The 18,935-nt window shown below is 35.4% G+C and overlaps 4 protein-coding genes across 4 annotated transcripts; 2 read left to right on the top strand and 2 right to left on the bottom strand.

Annotated features, from left to right (window-relative positions):
* Positions 1-707: 707 nt before the first annotated feature.
* LOC132060576 (uncharacterized) lies at positions 708-5,185 on the bottom strand. The gene is made up of 2 exons (XM_059453577.1): positions 4,225-5,185; positions 708-993 (listed from the first exon to the last, which is right to left on the bottom strand). The coding sequence occupies exons 1-2, from the start codon at positions 5,050-5,052 to the stop codon at positions 898-900; spliced, it is 924 nt and encodes a 307-aa protein (XP_059309560.1). The 5' UTR covers positions 5,053-5,185; the 3' UTR covers positions 708-897.
* Positions 5,186-5,314: 129 nt separating this feature from the next.
* Positions 5,315-6,265, bottom strand: LOC132060575 (uncharacterized). Its single transcript, XM_059453576.1, has 3 exons — positions 5,953-6,265; positions 5,684-5,780; positions 5,315-5,517 (listed from the first exon to the last, which is right to left on the bottom strand). The coding sequence occupies exons 1-3, from the start codon at positions 6,056-6,058 to the stop codon at positions 5,358-5,360; spliced, it is 363 nt and encodes a 120-aa protein (XP_059309559.1). The 5' UTR covers positions 6,059-6,265; the 3' UTR covers positions 5,315-5,357.
* A 1,131-nt stretch (positions 6,266-7,396) lies between these two features.
* LOC132059039 (protease Do-like 10, mitochondrial) lies at positions 7,397-14,002 on the top strand. Its single transcript, XM_059451505.1, has 8 exons — positions 7,397-7,946; positions 9,518-9,763; positions 10,723-10,918; positions 11,892-12,151; positions 12,760-12,887; positions 12,970-13,173; positions 13,431-13,481; positions 13,597-14,002. Exons 1-8 carry the CDS (start codon positions 7,544-7,546, stop codon positions 13,837-13,839), a joined length of 1,731 nt encoding a protein of 576 aa, XP_059307488.1. The 5' UTR covers positions 7,397-7,543; the 3' UTR covers positions 13,840-14,002.
* Positions 14,003-15,110: 1,108 nt separating this feature from the next.
* LOC132059038 (L-ascorbate oxidase homolog) lies at positions 15,111-17,776 on the top strand. Its single transcript, XM_059451504.1, has 2 exons — positions 15,111-16,628; positions 17,199-17,776. Exons 1-2 carry the CDS (start codon positions 15,256-15,258, stop codon positions 17,500-17,502), a joined length of 1,677 nt encoding a protein of 558 aa, XP_059307487.1. The 5' UTR covers positions 15,111-15,255; the 3' UTR covers positions 17,503-17,776.
* The last annotated feature ends 1,159 nt before the right edge of the window (positions 17,777-18,935 follow it).

The following is an 18,935-nucleotide window of genomic DNA, read 5'->3' as shown; positions in this document are numbered from 1 at the left end:
CTTAATACACTTAACCTTCGATTAATTAATATGTGTGATTTTGGTCCCTTTATGCAGAAAATATATTGTATTTGCACTACTTTTAAAAGTATTTTACCTTCAAGTATGGAGTAACAATACAAAGTTAACGTAACACATGAGTAATTAAACGATGAGATGATTAATAATTCTGAAAGTTTGTGAATATTCATAAGCAAAGGGATAAAAGTGCAAACTTCAAGTAATTGAAGGTTAAATGTGCTTAGTTAGATATCATAAGGATTAAAATTAAAATTTACCAATAACCGAGAGGCCAAAAATACAATTAACCCTATTAAAAAATATTAATTAGCTATTTAGCGATAGATTAACAACTAATTTCATAGCTAATTATCTACAGCGACTTATGTGCCATTTTCCTTCTATTCTATTCGCTTCTTTCATTTTAGTTTATTTGTCTATCTTTTGTTCTTAAATTAATAGGACAGGACATTTGTAGGTATTAAACTAAAATGTTACATATTTATACAATACAAGGTAACAAATATTTCCCTCTACAAATTAAATCTCTTTCGAAGACATACACTGTTAGCTACAAAAAATGGTTTGTCAATGAATAAAAATCTCAGCAAAATTTTGGTATAACAAGTTAAATTACACTAAATATAAAAATATTTATACTATCAGTGCATATACCTTATATCTATTACTATCAAATATCACCCAAATGTACTTTGTTTGTTACCTGGCTTTTGCCAAAAGAGAATAAAGAAAATAGAGAGAGAAGAGAGCCCAAAATCAAATGAGAAAAGGCATTTATAATCAACATTAAATGATGCAAAAGGCAAAAACAAAAAAACAACACCATCTTATTGTGGTTTTTGGTTAAATTCATACAAAAATATTATATGAGTTGCTTTATGCACTAGAGATTCTGCTGCCTCTGATGTTTGAAGATTTTCTCCCTGTGGCTGTGCCATTTTTGCCAGAATTACCCGAGTCTTGATGAGTTTCCTGTCATTTGAATAAACAAAATAAGAGAAAATTTCACCTAAACATTGAAAATGGAAATGTAGTAGCAATACAAGTGTTGTGCAACTAGGCGAATGTTGCACCCTAGATGCCAAAAGTCCAGTAGCCAAAATACCGGCCCCCAGCTAAGGCTTTGTACTAATTAATGTACACATGAGCGTGTATAACAATTTTTTCGTTTAATCATGATTAAGTGATATATATATATATATATATTCTTACTTTTATTTGTAACTCTTGATGTTATAAAATTATTTTGTTTAGTATAAACACGGAGTGAAATTCTATACACTCACAAGTCAAACTAAACTAAAATAGGCTCATGGTTTACAATCTATAAAGCTAATTAGAGGTACATTTTCTAAAAACTTTCGTGACTTATAGCAAAAAATGATAAATAACTTCCTACAAACAGTTAAACCATAGATACTTATAATTTAAACCATTCTACACGGCAAAACCAATAACCAGCCCAGTCAATTTGGTGAATTAATATGGGCCATGGGGTAGGATATGGATATTAGTTGCACCTGAGTTTAACACCATAGCCCAGCCCAAGTTAGTTCCACATTTGAAGTTTCTATTGTCTTTTTTGGTTATTTGACATCACTATATAATCAGAGGCGGTGCTACTTACGAATTTGATATAACCAAATAGCTTTGGCCCATACCATGTTTTTAAGCTTAAGAATCAATTTTTTGCGCGGAGTGCCCTTCTTTTTAATTTTTGCCCTAAAATTTAAAAAAAAATCGCAAGACAAGGGTTGAATTAATCGGACATACTTTTGTTAAGGAATTACAAATTTTATGCCGAATTCATACCTTCTAACAAAGTTATGCCCATGTGGCATTTTAAAAACTTTCTTCATCACAACACTTGCACATAACACAAATTGGTTCTAATTTTACGATCCTAAAATAAAATTCACATATATATAAATTTTCGCACATATATACCTAATAATTGCAATATAGTATTTTTATATATTGCACTAAATGATTCTCCAAGAACCAATAATTTGTCTAACCATCCTTCCGATCGTTAAATCAAATCCTACTCTTTGACATAGTAGGCAATGATCCACTTTATCCATAAACTTTTAATATAATTTTAAGGAATTGTTTAGATACTTATACCAAGTATAAGGCATAAGTATGCAAGTCCCAAAATTATAATTCCTTCACAAAGTTATGCCGGTGGGGCATACTTTTAATAAACTTTCTTCATCACAACATTGCACATAACACAAATTGGTTCTACACTCAAGCCCCATGATCCTATTAGCATGTAAGCACAATCACATTGTGAAATATATTTTCGTCGAGTGGCATGTTGAAACACCATAAATTTTCGCCGACTCTTTCAGATTACCTAATAATTGCAAGAATTTAGTTCGAATCAAGCTTTTTCCAGGTTGAGAAGAAGTACGCATGTTCTCCAAGAACCAATAATTTGTCTAACCATCTAATATTCGCCAAGCCGCATCGTTAAATTGTCAAATCCTACTCTTTGACATAGTAGGCATGATCCACTTTATCCATAAACTTTTATAGCAAAAAATGATAATTTTGTGAAGGAATTATCAAAGTTATACCGCATACTTACGGCATAGCAAGGCATAAGTAAATTTAAACTTGCCTCCGATAGCAATGAATTTAAACTCTGCGAATTTTTTTTTAAAATTTTGACTACGCGCGGGTTCGAACCTGGAACCTATGGGTTTATGCGAAGGGCAAAATTTAAAGATTTCAAATATGAGGGCAAAATTTAAAGACCACCCCAAACGAAGGGCAATTCTGCGAATTGCCCGCTTAAGAATTCCAGGACTTTTTTTTTGCGCGGATTGCCCTTCTTTTGGAGTGGTCTTTAAATTTTGCCCCAAATATTTGTGGTCTTTAAATTATGCCCCTCATATTGCTGGTCTTTAATTTTTGCCCTTTGCGTTGCAACCCTGAGCGTTCACGCAAAAATCATGAGGTTCTGGGTTCGAACCCCCACTCAAGCATAAATTAAAAAAAAAATTGCAAGGCAAGATTTGGGTCGCGTGTATTACCGCATACATTTGTTAAGGAATTACTTAAAGGGAAAACTTGGCATTACGGGCGGACTTGGCATAAGTATCTTAGGTCCCAGATAACTTTGGTAATTCCTTAACAAGTTTATGCCGGTCCCATAACTTTGATAATTCTTTAACAAGTTTATCTTGGTCACCATATTTATGGACAAACTTTTAATGGGACCTCGTACTAGTAAATCATAACAAACCAATAAAGAATGTGATGTTCGTTCTACCTAAATGTATCTTAATGCATATTCAGTCTTAAAATGTTGCAAATGTATCTCGTCATTAGTATTTGCACTTACCAAGTTGTGCAAATTGACACATCCTACAATGTACCAAGAGATAAAATATAAAAACAATATCGGCCTTTTATGAGCATCCTTTGTTTCTGTATGATATGTTTCTTTCCCAAATACATCGCTTTGGATGTTAAGTTCAATTTGAATATGCAGTCAACTAACCAAATTTGGCTTATAAAACAAAGTCTATGTCTTAAGGAAAAGTTATGCCTTATGGGGCATACTTTTAGTTACGCCTTAACTAAAAGTTGGCATAACTAGGAAAAGACTTTTAGTTAAGGCTTAACTAAAAGTTTTCCCCATAAGTATGCCGGATCCTTAAACTTGTGAAGGAATTACCAAAGTTATACCATCCGTACTTATGTCAAGTCTAAGGCATAAGATGCTCGTCCGCATAACTTTGGTAATTCCTTAACAAGTTTACCCATACTTTTAAAAACTTTTATGCCGGCATAAACTTGTGAATGAATTACCAAAGTTATCCCAGTACTTATGCAAGTCCTCGTATGCCGTCCGGTAACTTTGGTAATTCCTTCATAAGTGTATCTTAGCGGGGGCATAGCGAAATTTAAACTCGCCTTATAATTTTTTTTTAAAATTTTGACTGTGTGGGGGTTTGAACCTGGAACCCATGGGTTTTAGCCGAAGGGCAAAATTTAAAGATTTCAAATATGAGGGGCAAAATTTAAAGACCACCTGCGAATTGCCCATTCCAGGACCCATAAACCCTAAATCCCAGTTCAGCCTCGATATGTATATAGTTTGATTAATTTATACTATAATGTAGCAAGTAAATTAATTTATGTGCGACATTAAATATCCCATGAATGAGTAAAATTAGATACACTTACCATGTGCTTTTGAGTCATATTTGCTGAAATTCTTGAAATGTGCCTCCCAAAACCACAGTTCTCATTTAGGGAACCATTCAACTTTGTCTTGTTAGTTTCTTTCTCTTCATGAGCTAACTTCCTAGCACTCAAGAACTTGTCCACCATTCTGCTGCCAAGAACTTGTGTTGTGCCATTCACTTGTTGAAATTTTGTACTACTTATACTAACCTCCTGCTTTCGACCACGTGTTACACTGGGAGAACAGGATTGTCGTCTTATTGGTTTTGTAATAGGCACTGACGATGAAGAAGAAGAAGACGACGATGACGATGATCCTGGCCTTTGGTTAGTTGATTGGTTAGGCCGGCCCCTGTTGGCTGACAGAGACCGGTCTGTCCTGAGATTAGACGGAGTTTCATCAGAAAATCCTGGGAACTGAGCTCCCAGTATTTTCGGCCTCCCAGCAGGGGACACTCCCCTGCTTTTAGGCTTGGTGGTACTTGAAGACAACGACGATGATGATCCTGGCCTTTGGTTAGTTGATTGGTTTTGATGAATTGGCCGGCCCCTGTTGGCTGAGAGGGACCGGTCTGTCTTGAGATTAGGCAGAGTTTCATCAGAAAATCCTGGGAACTGAGCTCCCAGGATTTTCGGTCTGCCAGCAGGGGATACTCCCCTGCTTTTAGGCCTGGTGGTACTCGAAGACGACTCCATGCCCAATGTTTTTGATAAATTGGAAGCTAGGAAATTAAGACTTGTATCTTTTTGCTTTGTTGTTCTTGTTGTAATTGATGGCAATGTGTTTGATCTCTCTTTATGATCATTGCTAGTGTTGGATTTGATCATTGTTGTTGTTGCTGCATATGTTGTGTTCTTCTCTATTGATGAAGCACTTTGTTTTCCAATTTGTGTCGAGTTGCTTGTGGCTATTTTTGGTTTTTGATTAGGTGATGCAAATTTTATAAGAGTACTTCTTGTTTTAGCAAAGACCTGTCTTGTTTGCAAACTGTTGTAACAAACTTTAATAATAACTGGAATTTCACACAACTAGCTGGCAAAATTCACTGTTTACTTTTCCTAACCGGTATACGTAGATTATGTACTGATTATGAAGAGATAAAATTAAGGAGAAGGAATGAATTAGTCCTATTTCAAAGAAAAAATTGAAAATAAGAAAAAGTTGAAGCACACACCCTTGACACAGTAATAACTGGTTGAATAATTGGGATCTCCTTCTGAATAACTAGTTCTGGAGCATTGGCTTCCATGTCAAGAGATGGAAATAAAGGCGTAGCCGGAGGCGTTTTCAACCTTCAATTAAAAATTCAAGAATGAGTATGGAAGAAAATAACTATATCCGATCCATATTATCTATCTTTTAAGATTTTTGCACACTGAAAGGCAATAGCCTCAACACGTGTTAATTACTTAGTGCTACAACAAATCAAACAATATGATCAAAGCAAATTGAATTTACCAGTCATAATCATTCTTTCCAGTTTCAGTACTCATCATAGAATCCAATCCCACTTGACCTTTCTTGCCCGAAGCCATTCTGTATAATGCATAATTCCCTGCAAGTTCCATAACTCTCAATCACGAAAAACCATTAAAAAAAAAAAAAAAATTACGTCTCAATCCCAAACAAGTTGGGATTTGCTATATGAAATCCTTACTTCTCCATAAAGACGCGTCGAATAATTGCAAAACAAAAACAACAAATAAACAGCTAAAAAGTCATACTACCATTTGCCTCAAATTCATCAGGGACAGGGAGAAGAAGGCTGGCAAGATCTTTCTTTTCGCGCTTATACATGTCCCTAAACAAAATAAGATCTTCATCTCTATTCATGTTTCTTGATTCTCAGCACACTCTTCTCTCAATTTTTTGTTGCTTGTTTCTTGATGTGATCTTGAAAGACAATTCCAAACAGTAAAATAGTAGTACTAGAATTACTAAATGGTGGGGTGTTGCTATTTGGCCGGCTGATTGTACAAGGAAATGTTCCAAATAGAGAATGATAAGAAGAGGAAATAGTAGTACTTGTTAAGAATGTTTTTGAACATTTGGCATCAGTTTGTTTGTTGCAGGCCTTGTTGAGTTCAATACTTGGACAACCCATATTTGACCATACCGAATATTTCATTATTTATTAATAATTAAAGTTTGTTAGGAGAACAACAATTAAACCTCACTCCAAAACAAATTACGATCAGCTATATTATTCGTCACCGACCATGTTAGTATTCTGTTTAAATTGACATTGTCGATCCAAGCCCAAGTAAAGGAGGAGAATCGACATAGGTTGACAACCAAACTTAAAACTAACTCATTTTATAATCTCAATAATTCATAGAGTTCAAACCCCATGAACGAATCATGGAGTTCAAACTAATATATGTTCAAACCCCAATAAAATTCTCCTCGAATTTTTTCCTGTTTTAACTAAGGGTATTTTTGTCAAAATTTTACTTCTGCATTAAAAAGTGACTTACCACTAAATAGTTTTGAGACATTGTCTAAATTTAATTATCGATCCAAAATTAGCTATTTGTCAATTTCTCCCAATTATTAAAGGATTATAATATTTACAAGTAGCTATTTTAATAATGAATATCATCTTGGGAAAGAAGAGAAAATGTGTATATTATCTTGGGAAAGAAGACAAAATGTGTACTTTTGGTACAATGTGCTATCATCTTTTTAGGGAAAATTTCAGCTAAATATCATTCTCATCTAGCTTACAAAATATGCACGTAGTGTACAAGCAATCTATAATTTATACTAAATATACATATACTATACATACCTATAATATACATACCTATATAATCAAAGTGTATAGACAGTGTATAATTCGGCCATATTTTATAAACTAGATAGCCGAATGGTACATACAATGTACTATCATCTTTTTAGGGGAAATCAGAGTTAACTATCATCCGACCATCTAGTTTATAAATTATGTACACAGCTTATAGATAGTGTATAGTTTATACTAAATATACATATAGTATACATACATATCAACTATACAACCGAAGTGTGTAAACAATGTATACTTCGATCATGTTTTGTAGACTAGATGGCAGAAGGTTACTTTTCAATAAGTTCCATCTGTTTATTTTTAGGCTTATTTTTAAAATCAAAAAACTCAAAGTGGTGGTTAATTTTTTCCTTTTTTTTTTTTTATGTCCTCCTTGTTGAAGGGTTTTAGAATATAGAATCTCAAATTAAGCCTAAAACCCTTTCCCCTTTACGCGCACTATAACAACACCGGCGTAAATAAGCCGTTAAAGCTAATTTGCGCTCCGGTGAACTGTCACCGGAAATACAATGTTACGAATAGGTTCAACTCTCCGTACAGCACGGAAGCTCATCCACTTTCAACGCCCCACCGTCGCCGGAGATTCCACCGTCGCCGGAGATTCTTCCATCGGCGGCATAGCGCGTGTACATCACCGGAGATTCAATACGCGTGGTTCGGCTTCATTATTTTCCACTTTGAGCAACAACAACAACAACAACAATAATAGCTCAATTACTTCTCCAGCTGAGGAAAATGATAGTGTTGAATCCAATATATTGGCGAGGCGATTATCGGATGGAATGCAGGATGCGGCGTATTTAGCAATAGAGTTAGCATTGGATTCTGTAGTTAAGATATTCACTGTTTCAACTAGTCCTAGTTACTTCCTTCCTTGGCAGAACAAGTCTCAGCGCGAAACTACTGGCTCTGGTATTCTTTCTCTATCTGTGTTATGCTTCCTTTTTTAGACTTGCCATTGTATAATGTGATCACAGGGTGTGGAGGTCGAGGATCAGGGTAGAACCAGTGGCGGATTCAGGATTTTCACTCAGGTTGTTCGAAAAAATAATTGAACCTAAATATACACTGTAATATATGTTCAGGGTGTTCAAAAGTTAATATATGTACATAACACATAAAATTTACCCTAGATATACACTGTAATGTGAACACCCTGGGCTCTTGGTACATCCGCCCCTGGGTAGAACCGTACAAGGCTATTAGTAGGATTAGAATTATTTTCGTCATTTTATTATTTTAGTGTTCTCATAATCTTATTCGTAGTAGGCGTTTGGCCATGAAAACCAAATATTTTTCACTTTATTTGGTATTTTGGAGTTGGAGTTGAAGATGGAGTTGTGTTTGGTTATAGTTTTTGCAACGAATATTTGGTTGTTTGAATGTATTGAAAGTGAAAACAAGTTTTTGGTTGTTTTCCAAATTCCAAATACAACTTCAAGTTGTATTTGGAATTTTTATGGCCAAACACCATAAAGTGAAAAAGGTGAAAAAATACTCTGGAAAGAAGTGAATAATTCTCATGGCCAAACGGGTCCTTAGTTTTCTGTACTACTTGTTGTCTCTTCTGAAGAGGCGAGGGTCTATTAGAAACAACCTCCTCTCTAACTCGACGAGGTAGGGGTAAGGTCAGGGTACATTCTACCCTTCCTAGACCCACTTGTGGATTACACTGTTATTATTGTTGTTGCCATTGTATATTGTGGGATCTTTACAGATTCCTGGAAGGAAAGTTCAATTCTTGGTGACAATATTGACACTTCACCAACTAAGGAAGCCTTGTTAAAAAGGCTATCTTTTATGAAGTTCTTAGTCGTTGACATAAATAGGATGCCAAGAACTGAGATTTGTTTGCTAAGAAGAGGCATTAGTCTAGTGAAATATGGGAGAAATGTGCATGGGAATCTGGTTATTGTTTGTGAAAGGACTGAAAGAGTTCAGGGGTGGCTCTATTAAAGCCTTTGCTTTTACTGATATGCTTATAGCACAATTTTCCCCCAACCCGGCAACTGTAGTTTTAGTCCCGAAAGCACCATATGTTTACGTACCTATCCAAATGAAAAAAGAGAGAACATATATTATTTCTCGCCCGATTAATTGAAGGCCTTTCAGAGAACAGTTTATTCTAAACAGATCAAATCTTGGGCTCTCAGTGAGCAAATATATTCTTGAGGGTTGACTATTTGTTGGCCTTCGAATTACTCAGGTTGTCTCTGTCTGTGACCACTTCTGTGTTGACTGATGGTACTAACTATCTAAGAGAATACAGAGATGGGGAATCATGGTAGCCCAGTTGGTTGCCTACATTAACTTCCACCCTTGTTATTGGGGGTTCGGTTCCCATCCCACACCCCCATGTATGATAACTTCTTTTTTTTCCTTTTTAAAAAGAGAATACAAAGCTCACATCAAGTGTGCTGATCTACTATAAAGTTAAGAGCATACAAAGCTTACTTTTGAATTTTGCATTCTTAATATTACAGGTTTTGTTATTCCGGGAAAGAGAATCCTGACAAATGCTCATGTTGTGGCTGATCATACATTTGTACTTGTAAGAAAGCATGGTTCTCCAACCAAGTATATAGCAACAGTTCAGGCCGTTGGTCATGAATGTGACTTGGCTATTCTGGTAGTAGAAAGTGAAGAATTCTGGGAGGGCATGAACTCTTTAGAGCTTGGTGATGTCCCATTTCTCCAAGAAGCTGTGGCTGTTGTTGGTTATCCTCAAGGTAATTTATTTTTTGTAACTGATTCTAATTTATTTTTTGTAACTGATTCAATGTGAAATTTAGACCTCACACTTGATCAGGGCTCATTTCATTTTGAAGTTTAAATAAATGCACATGACTTCTCCTTCTGCTGAGGAAATTGGGCTCCTTTTACCTTAGTTTTGTTTCAATTCGTTAACAATTTCCTTCCATTTATCAAATCCTATAAAAAATAGGAGCCTTAGTTTTGTTTCAATTCATTAACAATTTCCTTCCATTTATCAAATCCTATAAAAAATAGGAGCCTCTTTAGTTGTGGGCTTGTGGCAAAATAACAAAATTTCTACTTAATATACACAAGAAATGAGTTTACATCACAAAGGTTGCATCTATGGCGACAATAGGCAGTATATTATAATATTTGTTGTGTTTTGTCTGGTATAACATGCAATGGAGTAAAACTTGATTGGTCCCCTTGATCTCATATTGTCAAATGAGCAAATGAGGGAGGTAATGCTTTTGGAGGAAGTAGCTAGGGATAGATATATAAACTACTTATAATGGAATCTTGAGTAACAATCTGAAAAGTCATTTTCTTTTCAACTAAGTCATTTTCTTCTCAGCTAAGTTCTCATTTTCAAAGAGTGCACCATTTTCCCGGATTCTATATCCTTCTCGAGAGCTCATACGACCAGCGAACAAAGTAGATCCAGAAGAGAGAGGGAACTTATATGATGTATTTTTGTTCTCTCTGGTGTCAACTAGGTGCAATGCTAGTTATTTGTAGCTTGCATATACTAGATTTTCCTCTTCAAGAGTACATATCCTTCTGAATCTTTAGTTGACGTCTATTTATGTTTTTGATTCCTTCACAGTACTATGTTCTCTTTTTCTTTCTTTACTTAATAATTGTATGCTGTAAATACCTGCATCTGATTCTTTCTCTAATAAATATAATTATGATTTTCGCTTTTTGCTAGGGGGAGACAATATATCTGTCACAAAAGGTGTCGTCTCAAGGGTTGAACCTACGCAATATGTACATGGTGCTAGTCAACTATTGGCAATACAAATTGATGCAGCTATAAATCCAGGGAATAGTGGAGGACCAGCAATCATGGGTGACAAAGTTGCTGGAGTTGCTTTCCAAAACCTTTCGGGTGCAGAGAATATTGGGTAAATTAGAAATTTTTTGTCGCTTTGTGTCTCTGTAACTACTATAAAGATCTTGTTCCGCTGCCTCATTTGCTGCTCGGTCTACCATATATTATTTAGTTAAATATTGATGGGGAATATACGTTAATATCCACTCGCATTGTCACATATCAAAGTAACTCTTCTTTTGGTTAAAATTACACTCACCTCCTATTAGCAATCATGCTTTGACCTTTCCTTTTGTAATTGGAACTTCTTATGATGTGCAATCACAATTTTTCATATCAGCTGGCATGTTATACATATAATGAAAAAAAAAAAAGTGGGAACAACCTTTGGCTCCCCTCCTCCCTGCTGCCCTCCTATGGAGAAAAAGAGGAAGCTGGAAGTAATCCCAACTGGGTTCTGACTTTTCTTTCCTTTGCCTGAATCTGAGTGCATGTTATTCTTCCTTATCATGTATTCTCCTGCAAATCTTCTCTCCTTCGTTTTTCATTTTTCTCAGCCGCCTGTCCTAGTTTCTCTATCATCCTACTATTCTTCGTCTTCTGATTCACTTCTTTAATTGAAAAAAAAAATCTTTCTTCAATAGGCAATTTAAGTCATTTTAAAAATTCCTTAATTTTCTGAAATTTGCAGTCTTTGTTCATGCATTTACAAATTCGAAGCTTGACCTGTAGCCCTTTTGACTTTAGCTTCATGATATTATTCTTTTTTCATCCCAAAGGATTATAGAGAATGACAGATGTTAGAATGCCTTAAAGCTTTTAATTGAGACATGCAGTTGATATGAGATTTGCCTGATGACATTTAATAGTTTTAGTCTGCATTTGTTTAGCTTATAGGTTAGTAGCTTTCATTGCTGCAACAAGTCAATCTAAACTGATCCCTCTTGATTAAACAATCTACTTTGGAGAAAAAACTTTTGTAATTAGAAAGAAAAATTAGCTTCTAGGTTGACCTTACAAGTTCCATTTCTGGTTGGATTTTGCAGCTACATTATTCCTGTTCCTGTGATAAAGCATTTTATAGGCGGCGTAGAAGAACGTGGTGAATACGTTGGGTTTTGCTCTTTGGGCTTGTCATGCCAACCTACTGAAAATGCACAAATTCGAGAGTACTTCCAAATGCAGTCCAAGTTGACAGGTGTACTCGTTAGCCGAATCAACCCACTTTCTGATGCTGCTAGAGTATTAAAGAAAGACGATATAATCCTCTCATTTGATGGTGTACCCATAGCAAATGATGGAACAGGTAAACTTTCTCTCATTGCTCATGCTCCTTTCTTTGTTGTGATTCTTAAGTGCAATAGTTAAACTAGTCTCCACACTGGAGAGCTTTCTTCTTCTTCGCAGTTACTGTAAGTTACCAGACTGGAGAGTTCTTTCTTTTTCTCACATTTTATAGCACATGCTTTTTTTCTTGCTTTAAATGTTTTTTGAGGAAAAATGATGGATTTGGATGAAACGTTTATGTGGTTCTCGCCACTGGCTCTTTTAAGCAGGGTTGCACAACTTTAATAGCATTCATCTTCTCTTAGCTTGCAACTACGAGTAGGTACTCATAGTTGCAAGCCAAGAGAAGGTGAATGCTATTAGTGACCTCCCTTTGGAAGATGGAAAGTCTAGAGTCTAGGTTCTTTTCATTCTGAGTTTTCTCTCGCACGTTAGCTGGTAATTACCAGAAACTGCATAAGTGGTTTGTAGGATATAAGAATTGTTAAGGCTGGGATAGCTTATTTTGTGCCAAAAAAGTTCTCCTCTTCTGCATTTTGACTTCCATAGTTCCATGTATGCCTAAATTAGCAACCTTAGTTTCCATCATCTTAAGTTCTGACTTCTGAGATTGCTTATGATTTGCAGTTCCTTTCCGAAATAGAGAGCGAATCACATTTGACCATCTTGTATCTATGAAGAAACCAAAGGAAACTGCTGAACTTAAAGTCCTGAGGAATGGTGAAGTGCGTGACTTCAAGATCACAACTCATCCTGTAGGTTCACTTATATTTAACCTTCAATATTAATTGTTGTTTTCAAGACCTCTGTATCTAACAACTACTAAATATTATGCAGTTGCAACCACTTGTTCCAGTTCATCAATTTGACAAGCTTCCGAGTTATTTCATTTTTGCTGGTCTCGTCTTTATTCCATTAACTCAACCATTCCTTCACGAGTATGGAGAAGAGTGGTATAATACCTCACCCCGTCGGTTGTGTGAACGAGCACTTCGGGAACTACCTAAGAAACCTGGCGAACAATTTATCATCCTTTCACAGGTATCTAGAGTTTCTTGTCCTTCTGTCAAATGGATCTTGATGTTCCTCCATAATTTCACATGCTAAATACATGTTGAAACATAATAAACTGACCTTATTAGTAGAGACGAACTCTGTTTTTGGTGCTTTCTTTAACTTTTGCTCTACAACATAATAACCTAACTTTGTACATAGAGGCGAACTCTGTTTTTCATTAAGATTGTACTCACACATCAACACGCTATATGCTGCTAATATTCCCTTTTGCAACTCATTAGGTGTTGATGGATGATATTAATGCTGGTTATGAGCGCCTTGCCGAGTTACAGGTAAAAGGCTCGTTGCTTCTATTACTTCATTCTCTTCTTAAAAAAGACAGCATAATGGCGCCTTGTAATCATTTTCCTCTTTGTTTTCGGGTAAATTTTGGACCATCTTGTACAGGTGAAGAAGGTTAATGGTGTAGAAGTTTTGAATCTTAAACATTTACGTCAGCTTGTGGAAGATGGTAACCATAAGAATGTGAGATTTGATTTGGATGATGAGAGGGTGATCGTTTTGGATTTTGAATCGGCAAGAATAGCGACATCGCGTATATTGAAACGCCATAGAATACCTCAAGCCATGTCTAGCGACCTTACTGATGATCAAGATGCAGCTGAACTTCAGTCAGCTTGCTCAACCTAATTTTTATATTACAATCAAATCTCTCTATAACGATGTCATTTGTCGGAATATTTTTTGGTTGTCACAGAGAGGCTTATTGTACTTCTCTTCACTATTCTTTCCAAAATTTTGCTATTTGTATATCTTTGTGCTTTATCAAAATAATGTATTCTTATTTATTTAATCCGTACTTCTATTGAAGAAAAAACCTGTGAACTACTTTACTTGATTTGGAGAAAAGGGGGAGGAATAGAATCAAAAATTCAACTTTCGTTACTCCTCTTAGGGGTGTTCATGTTCGATTTGGGTCGGACTTTTCCTTTAAAAAAAATCAAATCAATTAAGTTTATCTTTTAAAATGTAATTAAACTAAACCAATTAAATCGGGATTTTCATTGGCTTGGAATTTGTTGATTTTTCTGTAGTATGTGATATACACTGCCGACACATTCTATCGACTATTCTTTGGCATAATATTACCAAGCTAATTACTTTTTAAGAAAAGAAGACACTACATATGTAATCGAGTTATATATGTAGCTTTAACTGGAAAACTGCATGGATTGTCCAAAAATTTAGCTATTTTCAAGGAACTTAATATGCTTCTTACAAAGCATTTTTTGTGCAAAAAAATTGAACAGCTATAATTTACAAGATATCTTGATAACAATTGAATTAAACAATGATGAATAATTAAAAGACTCAAAAACAAATTATTTTTAACATGAATTCTTCGACTTGTCAAAATAAAGACTACAAATCAAATTAGAAGGTAAAGGCAAAGACTAGATTACTAATCAAGAGTACAAAGAATTAATATGTACAGTAAAAAATTTAAAAAATTATATAAAAATATACATACATATTTGTAGTTATAAATTTTGAAATAGGTATTATATAATCGATTCGGATCAGTTTTCCGATTAGTTTTTGCTTAAAACCAAAACCAAACTAAATTATGTCGGTTCCCAAAATTTAAAACCAAAATTAAATCAAACTAAAAAATGATGATTTTTTTGGCATTTGATTTCGATTTGGTTCAATTTTTCTATTTCCCGTGAACTTCGCTATGTAACATATTCTATGTTTTCATAAAATAAGGTACTTTTTATTACGAGCTTTGTTCGGTATAACAGAATTCTGTTTCTACACAAATATTGAAGCAGAGAGAGATTAAAGGAGAACCAAACAAACAAGAGGAGAACGGTTTTTGCGGGCAACGAAGGAAAATTTGAATGGCTATCACCCTTTGTACTTACAATTTAAATAGACCAAAATTACTCTCAAAACATCAATATCCTTTCTATGTCCTTCAAATAAGCTTGTTTCCTTTTTTTCTCTGGTTCTCTTTTTGGTTTTTTCGATTCGATCAAAACAAAGTTTTAAAGGATCGAAAAACCATAAGAAACACGAGAGAATAAGAAAAAAGAAAAAAAAATGAATAACAGGTCGAGGTGTGTGCTAGCAATTTTGCTAGCAATTACCTGCAACGTCTTCGTGAATGGAGAGGATCCTTATCTGTTTCACGAGTGGAAAGTCACTTATGGCACCCTTTCTCCTCTTGGTGTGCCCCAAAAAGTCATTTTAATCAATGGCCAATTCCCCGGACCTAGAATTAATGGCACATCCAACAACAACGTTGTTGTCAATGTGTTCAACCAATTGGACGAGCCACTCCTTTTCACCTGGAGCGGCATCCAACAAAGGAAGAACTCGTGGCAAGAAGGAACCCTTGGTACCAATTGCCCGATCCCTCCAGGTAGCAATTTCACCTATCGTTTCCAGGTCAAGGATCAAATCGGTAGCTACTACTACTACCCCACCACTAGCTTGCACCGCGCTGCTGGTGGTTACGGTGGCATTAGTGTCCTGAGCCGTGCGTTGATCCCTGTCCCATTTGACACCCCTGAGGCTGATCACATGGTCCTTGTCGGCGATTGGTACACCAAGAGCCACACTGAATTGAAAAGCTTGTTGGATAGCGGACGCGCTCTAGGAAGGCCACAAGGTGTGATTATCAATGGTAAAAGTGGAAAAGGCGATGGTAAGGATGAGCCAATGTTCACTATGACCCCTGGAAAGACCTACAGGTTCAGGTTTTGCAACGTCGGAATGAAGGATTCCATCAATGTTAGGATCCAAGGCCACACTTTGAAGCTCGTCGAGATTGAGGGTTCTCACACCGTGCAAAATGTGTACGAATCTCTAGACGTGCATTTGGGACAATGCTTCTCTGTCTTGGTCACTGCTGATCAGGAGCCCAAGGACTACTTCCTTGTGGCTTCCACGAGGTTCACTAAGGAACCACATGTTGCCACTGCTACTATCCGTTATGCCAATGGAAAAGGCCCCGCCTCACCCGTGTTGCCTAAGGCACCTGAAGGGTGGGCATGGTCCCTTAACCAGTTCCGTTCATTCCGTTGGAATCTAACAGCAAGTGCAGCTAGACCTAACCCTCAGGGATCTTATCACTATGGACAAATCAACATCACCCGAACCATCAAGCTAGTCACTTCAGCTGGCAAAGTTGACGGTAAGCTCCGTTACGCCGTTAACGGTGTCTCCCACGTGGACCCCACAACTCCAATTAAGTTGGCTGAGTACTATAAAGTTGCGGACAAGGTGTTCAAGTATGACTTGATCAAGGATGAATATGAACCCAGTACAGGGAAAGAAGGACAAGACAAAATCACTCTTGCACCTAATGTGGTCAATGCCACTTACCGCAACTTTGTGGAGATCATCTTTGAGAACCCTGGAAAGAGTGTTCAATCTTGGCATTTGGCTGGACACTCCTTCTTTGCTGTTGCGTAAGTATCTCTAATTAACATTATTAATCTCCAAATCTTTGATCAAAATTCATGCTTTTACTATGAAGATATTTTACACTGTTATATAATCTAACTTCTTATAGCCAGTGGCGGAACTAGGAATTTGCACAAAGAGAATGTCTCATTGGGATTCCAACCTAAGACCTAAAACGTTTTCTGGACCCCCTTGTCTCCCTTCTATTAAGGGGATTCAAGAGCTTAAAAAATATTCTTTTTTCTCTATTTTCACACGTCCAGAATTTAAAGTTTATATGTTCTGAACTTTACTACATGTACATGTTTAGTGGATTCTTCAACAAAAATGCAGGAGTTGGACCGAAATTACCGGGCTCTACAAAACACGTACTTTCCATGCTAGCTCCGCCCCTGACAACGAGTATAATGTCCAACGAAATGAATCCCATTGAACCCCTTTCCCTTCAACCTAGCTCCGTCCCTATCGTGATACCAACTAGTGCCTTATTATATGTATCGTAATAACAAGCGATCTGATCTTTATAAATATTTTTTACACTGTCAGTGCGTAACGTTTTGTGGTTGCATATGCAGGATTGAACCAGGGAAGTGGACACCAGAGAAGAGGAGGAACTACAACTTGCTTGATGCAGTGAGCAGGAACACAATCCAAATTTACCCAAAATCATGGGCAGCAGTAATGACTACACTTGACAATGCTGGATTATGGAATTTGAGGTCTAATGCATTGGAGAGAAGTTATTTGGGACACCAATTATATTTCAGTGTCCTTTCTCCAAATTACTCACTTAAAGATGAGTACAACATGCCTGATAATGACCTTATGTGTGGTATCATCAAGGATATGCCTAAACCTACTCCATACAAAGCTAATTAAATTTTAATTCATTCTTGTGATTTTTGTATAAAAAGAAAATTTATTCTTTGAAGTGTAATTTTTTTTACATTTTGAGCAAAGAAAAAGCATGAGTGAGAGTATAAGCAGGAGGAGGACAAGTTTTGGGAAAAATTCTCTGCAGCAAAAAGGGCCAAGCTTTTCACCAAGTGGAACAGAAGTTTTTTTTTTTTTGTTTGTGTGTGTGTGTTTGTATTTATTTATTTTTGAAAATATAAAGTTAGTCTTGAAATGAATGTATTAAAGATTTTCTTAATGCGTTCATGTATTAATAAAAAATACAGAGAGTTTTGTCTCGGTATTCTTGGGTGCATTTTTCACTCTCTCTTCTTTGTTCTCTCTATTATTTATGTTTCTCGTTCTAAATACTAATATAAAAGATTATTCAAAGGTGAAAGTTACCTAAGTTCACCCGATGTACTAGTGAAATCACAAAAGAAAAAGAAAAAATTGTATCATTAAAGTCTTTGAACTTTGCCGGTTAGTAAAGTCAAGAAACTATTTTTTGTATCATTAAAGATAGTGAACTTCATCCATTGTATCATTAAAGTCACCTCTATAATTTTTCGGAGAAAATTTTACTTTTTCGTGAATTCTATTTTTAAAGAAATCAACACATACTTTAGTGATACGCATGAAGCTCTGGCCTTCCTTCAGTTTTGTTAGTTATGTTTTTATTTGGTTAAACAATTTTTATCATTAAAATTATTGAACTTTATTAGTTGTGTTGTGCCAGTAAAGCCATGAAACTATTTTTTGTATCATTAAAGTTACTGAACTTCACTTGTTGTATGAGTAAAGTCACAAGTATAATTTAGTTATATATCAAAAAAAATCAAGAGAAAATAGAATTTAATCTTCCTTCCAAGGTCGAGGAATTAATTTTTCTTTAGCATTTTATTTATTTAATCTTACACTGTATCTTTCTAATTTTCATATCATTACAATATTTCATTTGATACTTTGATGGATGATTTTGTCTGAATATTGGCATTATACACACTATTCTAACTTTCCAATGGTCACTTTTAAATGCTTATTCTTCTACTTTGCACAAAACTTTCTTATGCTTAATAATTTTGACCACAAAATTGTCATAATGTAAAAGAGCTCTTTCCATTATTTCAAACTATTACATACATATATTGGAAACACTTTACTTTAGTAATTTTTTTGCTTCGGTTGCTAATTTAATTTTAAGGAGGTAGTTATATTCCATAATTGAATCAATTACTTTGCTATATACCTTAATTCCTATATCTTTTCAGATTTTTCATTTTCCAATTACCACATGGAAGATGGATTGATTTAGAGTCTCAAGAGTTCCTTCTGGATACAATTTTATCCTTTTTAAATTTGTCATGGGAAGGAGTTTAAGTTTTTAAAATTATATTTATTTATAGATACATTGCCCC

The sequence above is a fragment of the Lycium ferocissimum genome, chromosome 6 (assembly GCF_029784015.1).
Source record: "Lycium ferocissimum isolate CSIRO_LF1 chromosome 6, AGI_CSIRO_Lferr_CH_V1, whole genome shotgun sequence".
NCBI lineage: Eukaryota > Viridiplantae > Streptophyta > Magnoliopsida > Solanales > Solanaceae > Lycium > Lycium ferocissimum.
The sequence above is the reverse complement of the archived record's forward strand: the minus strand, read 5'-3'. Positions and strand labels throughout refer to the sequence as shown.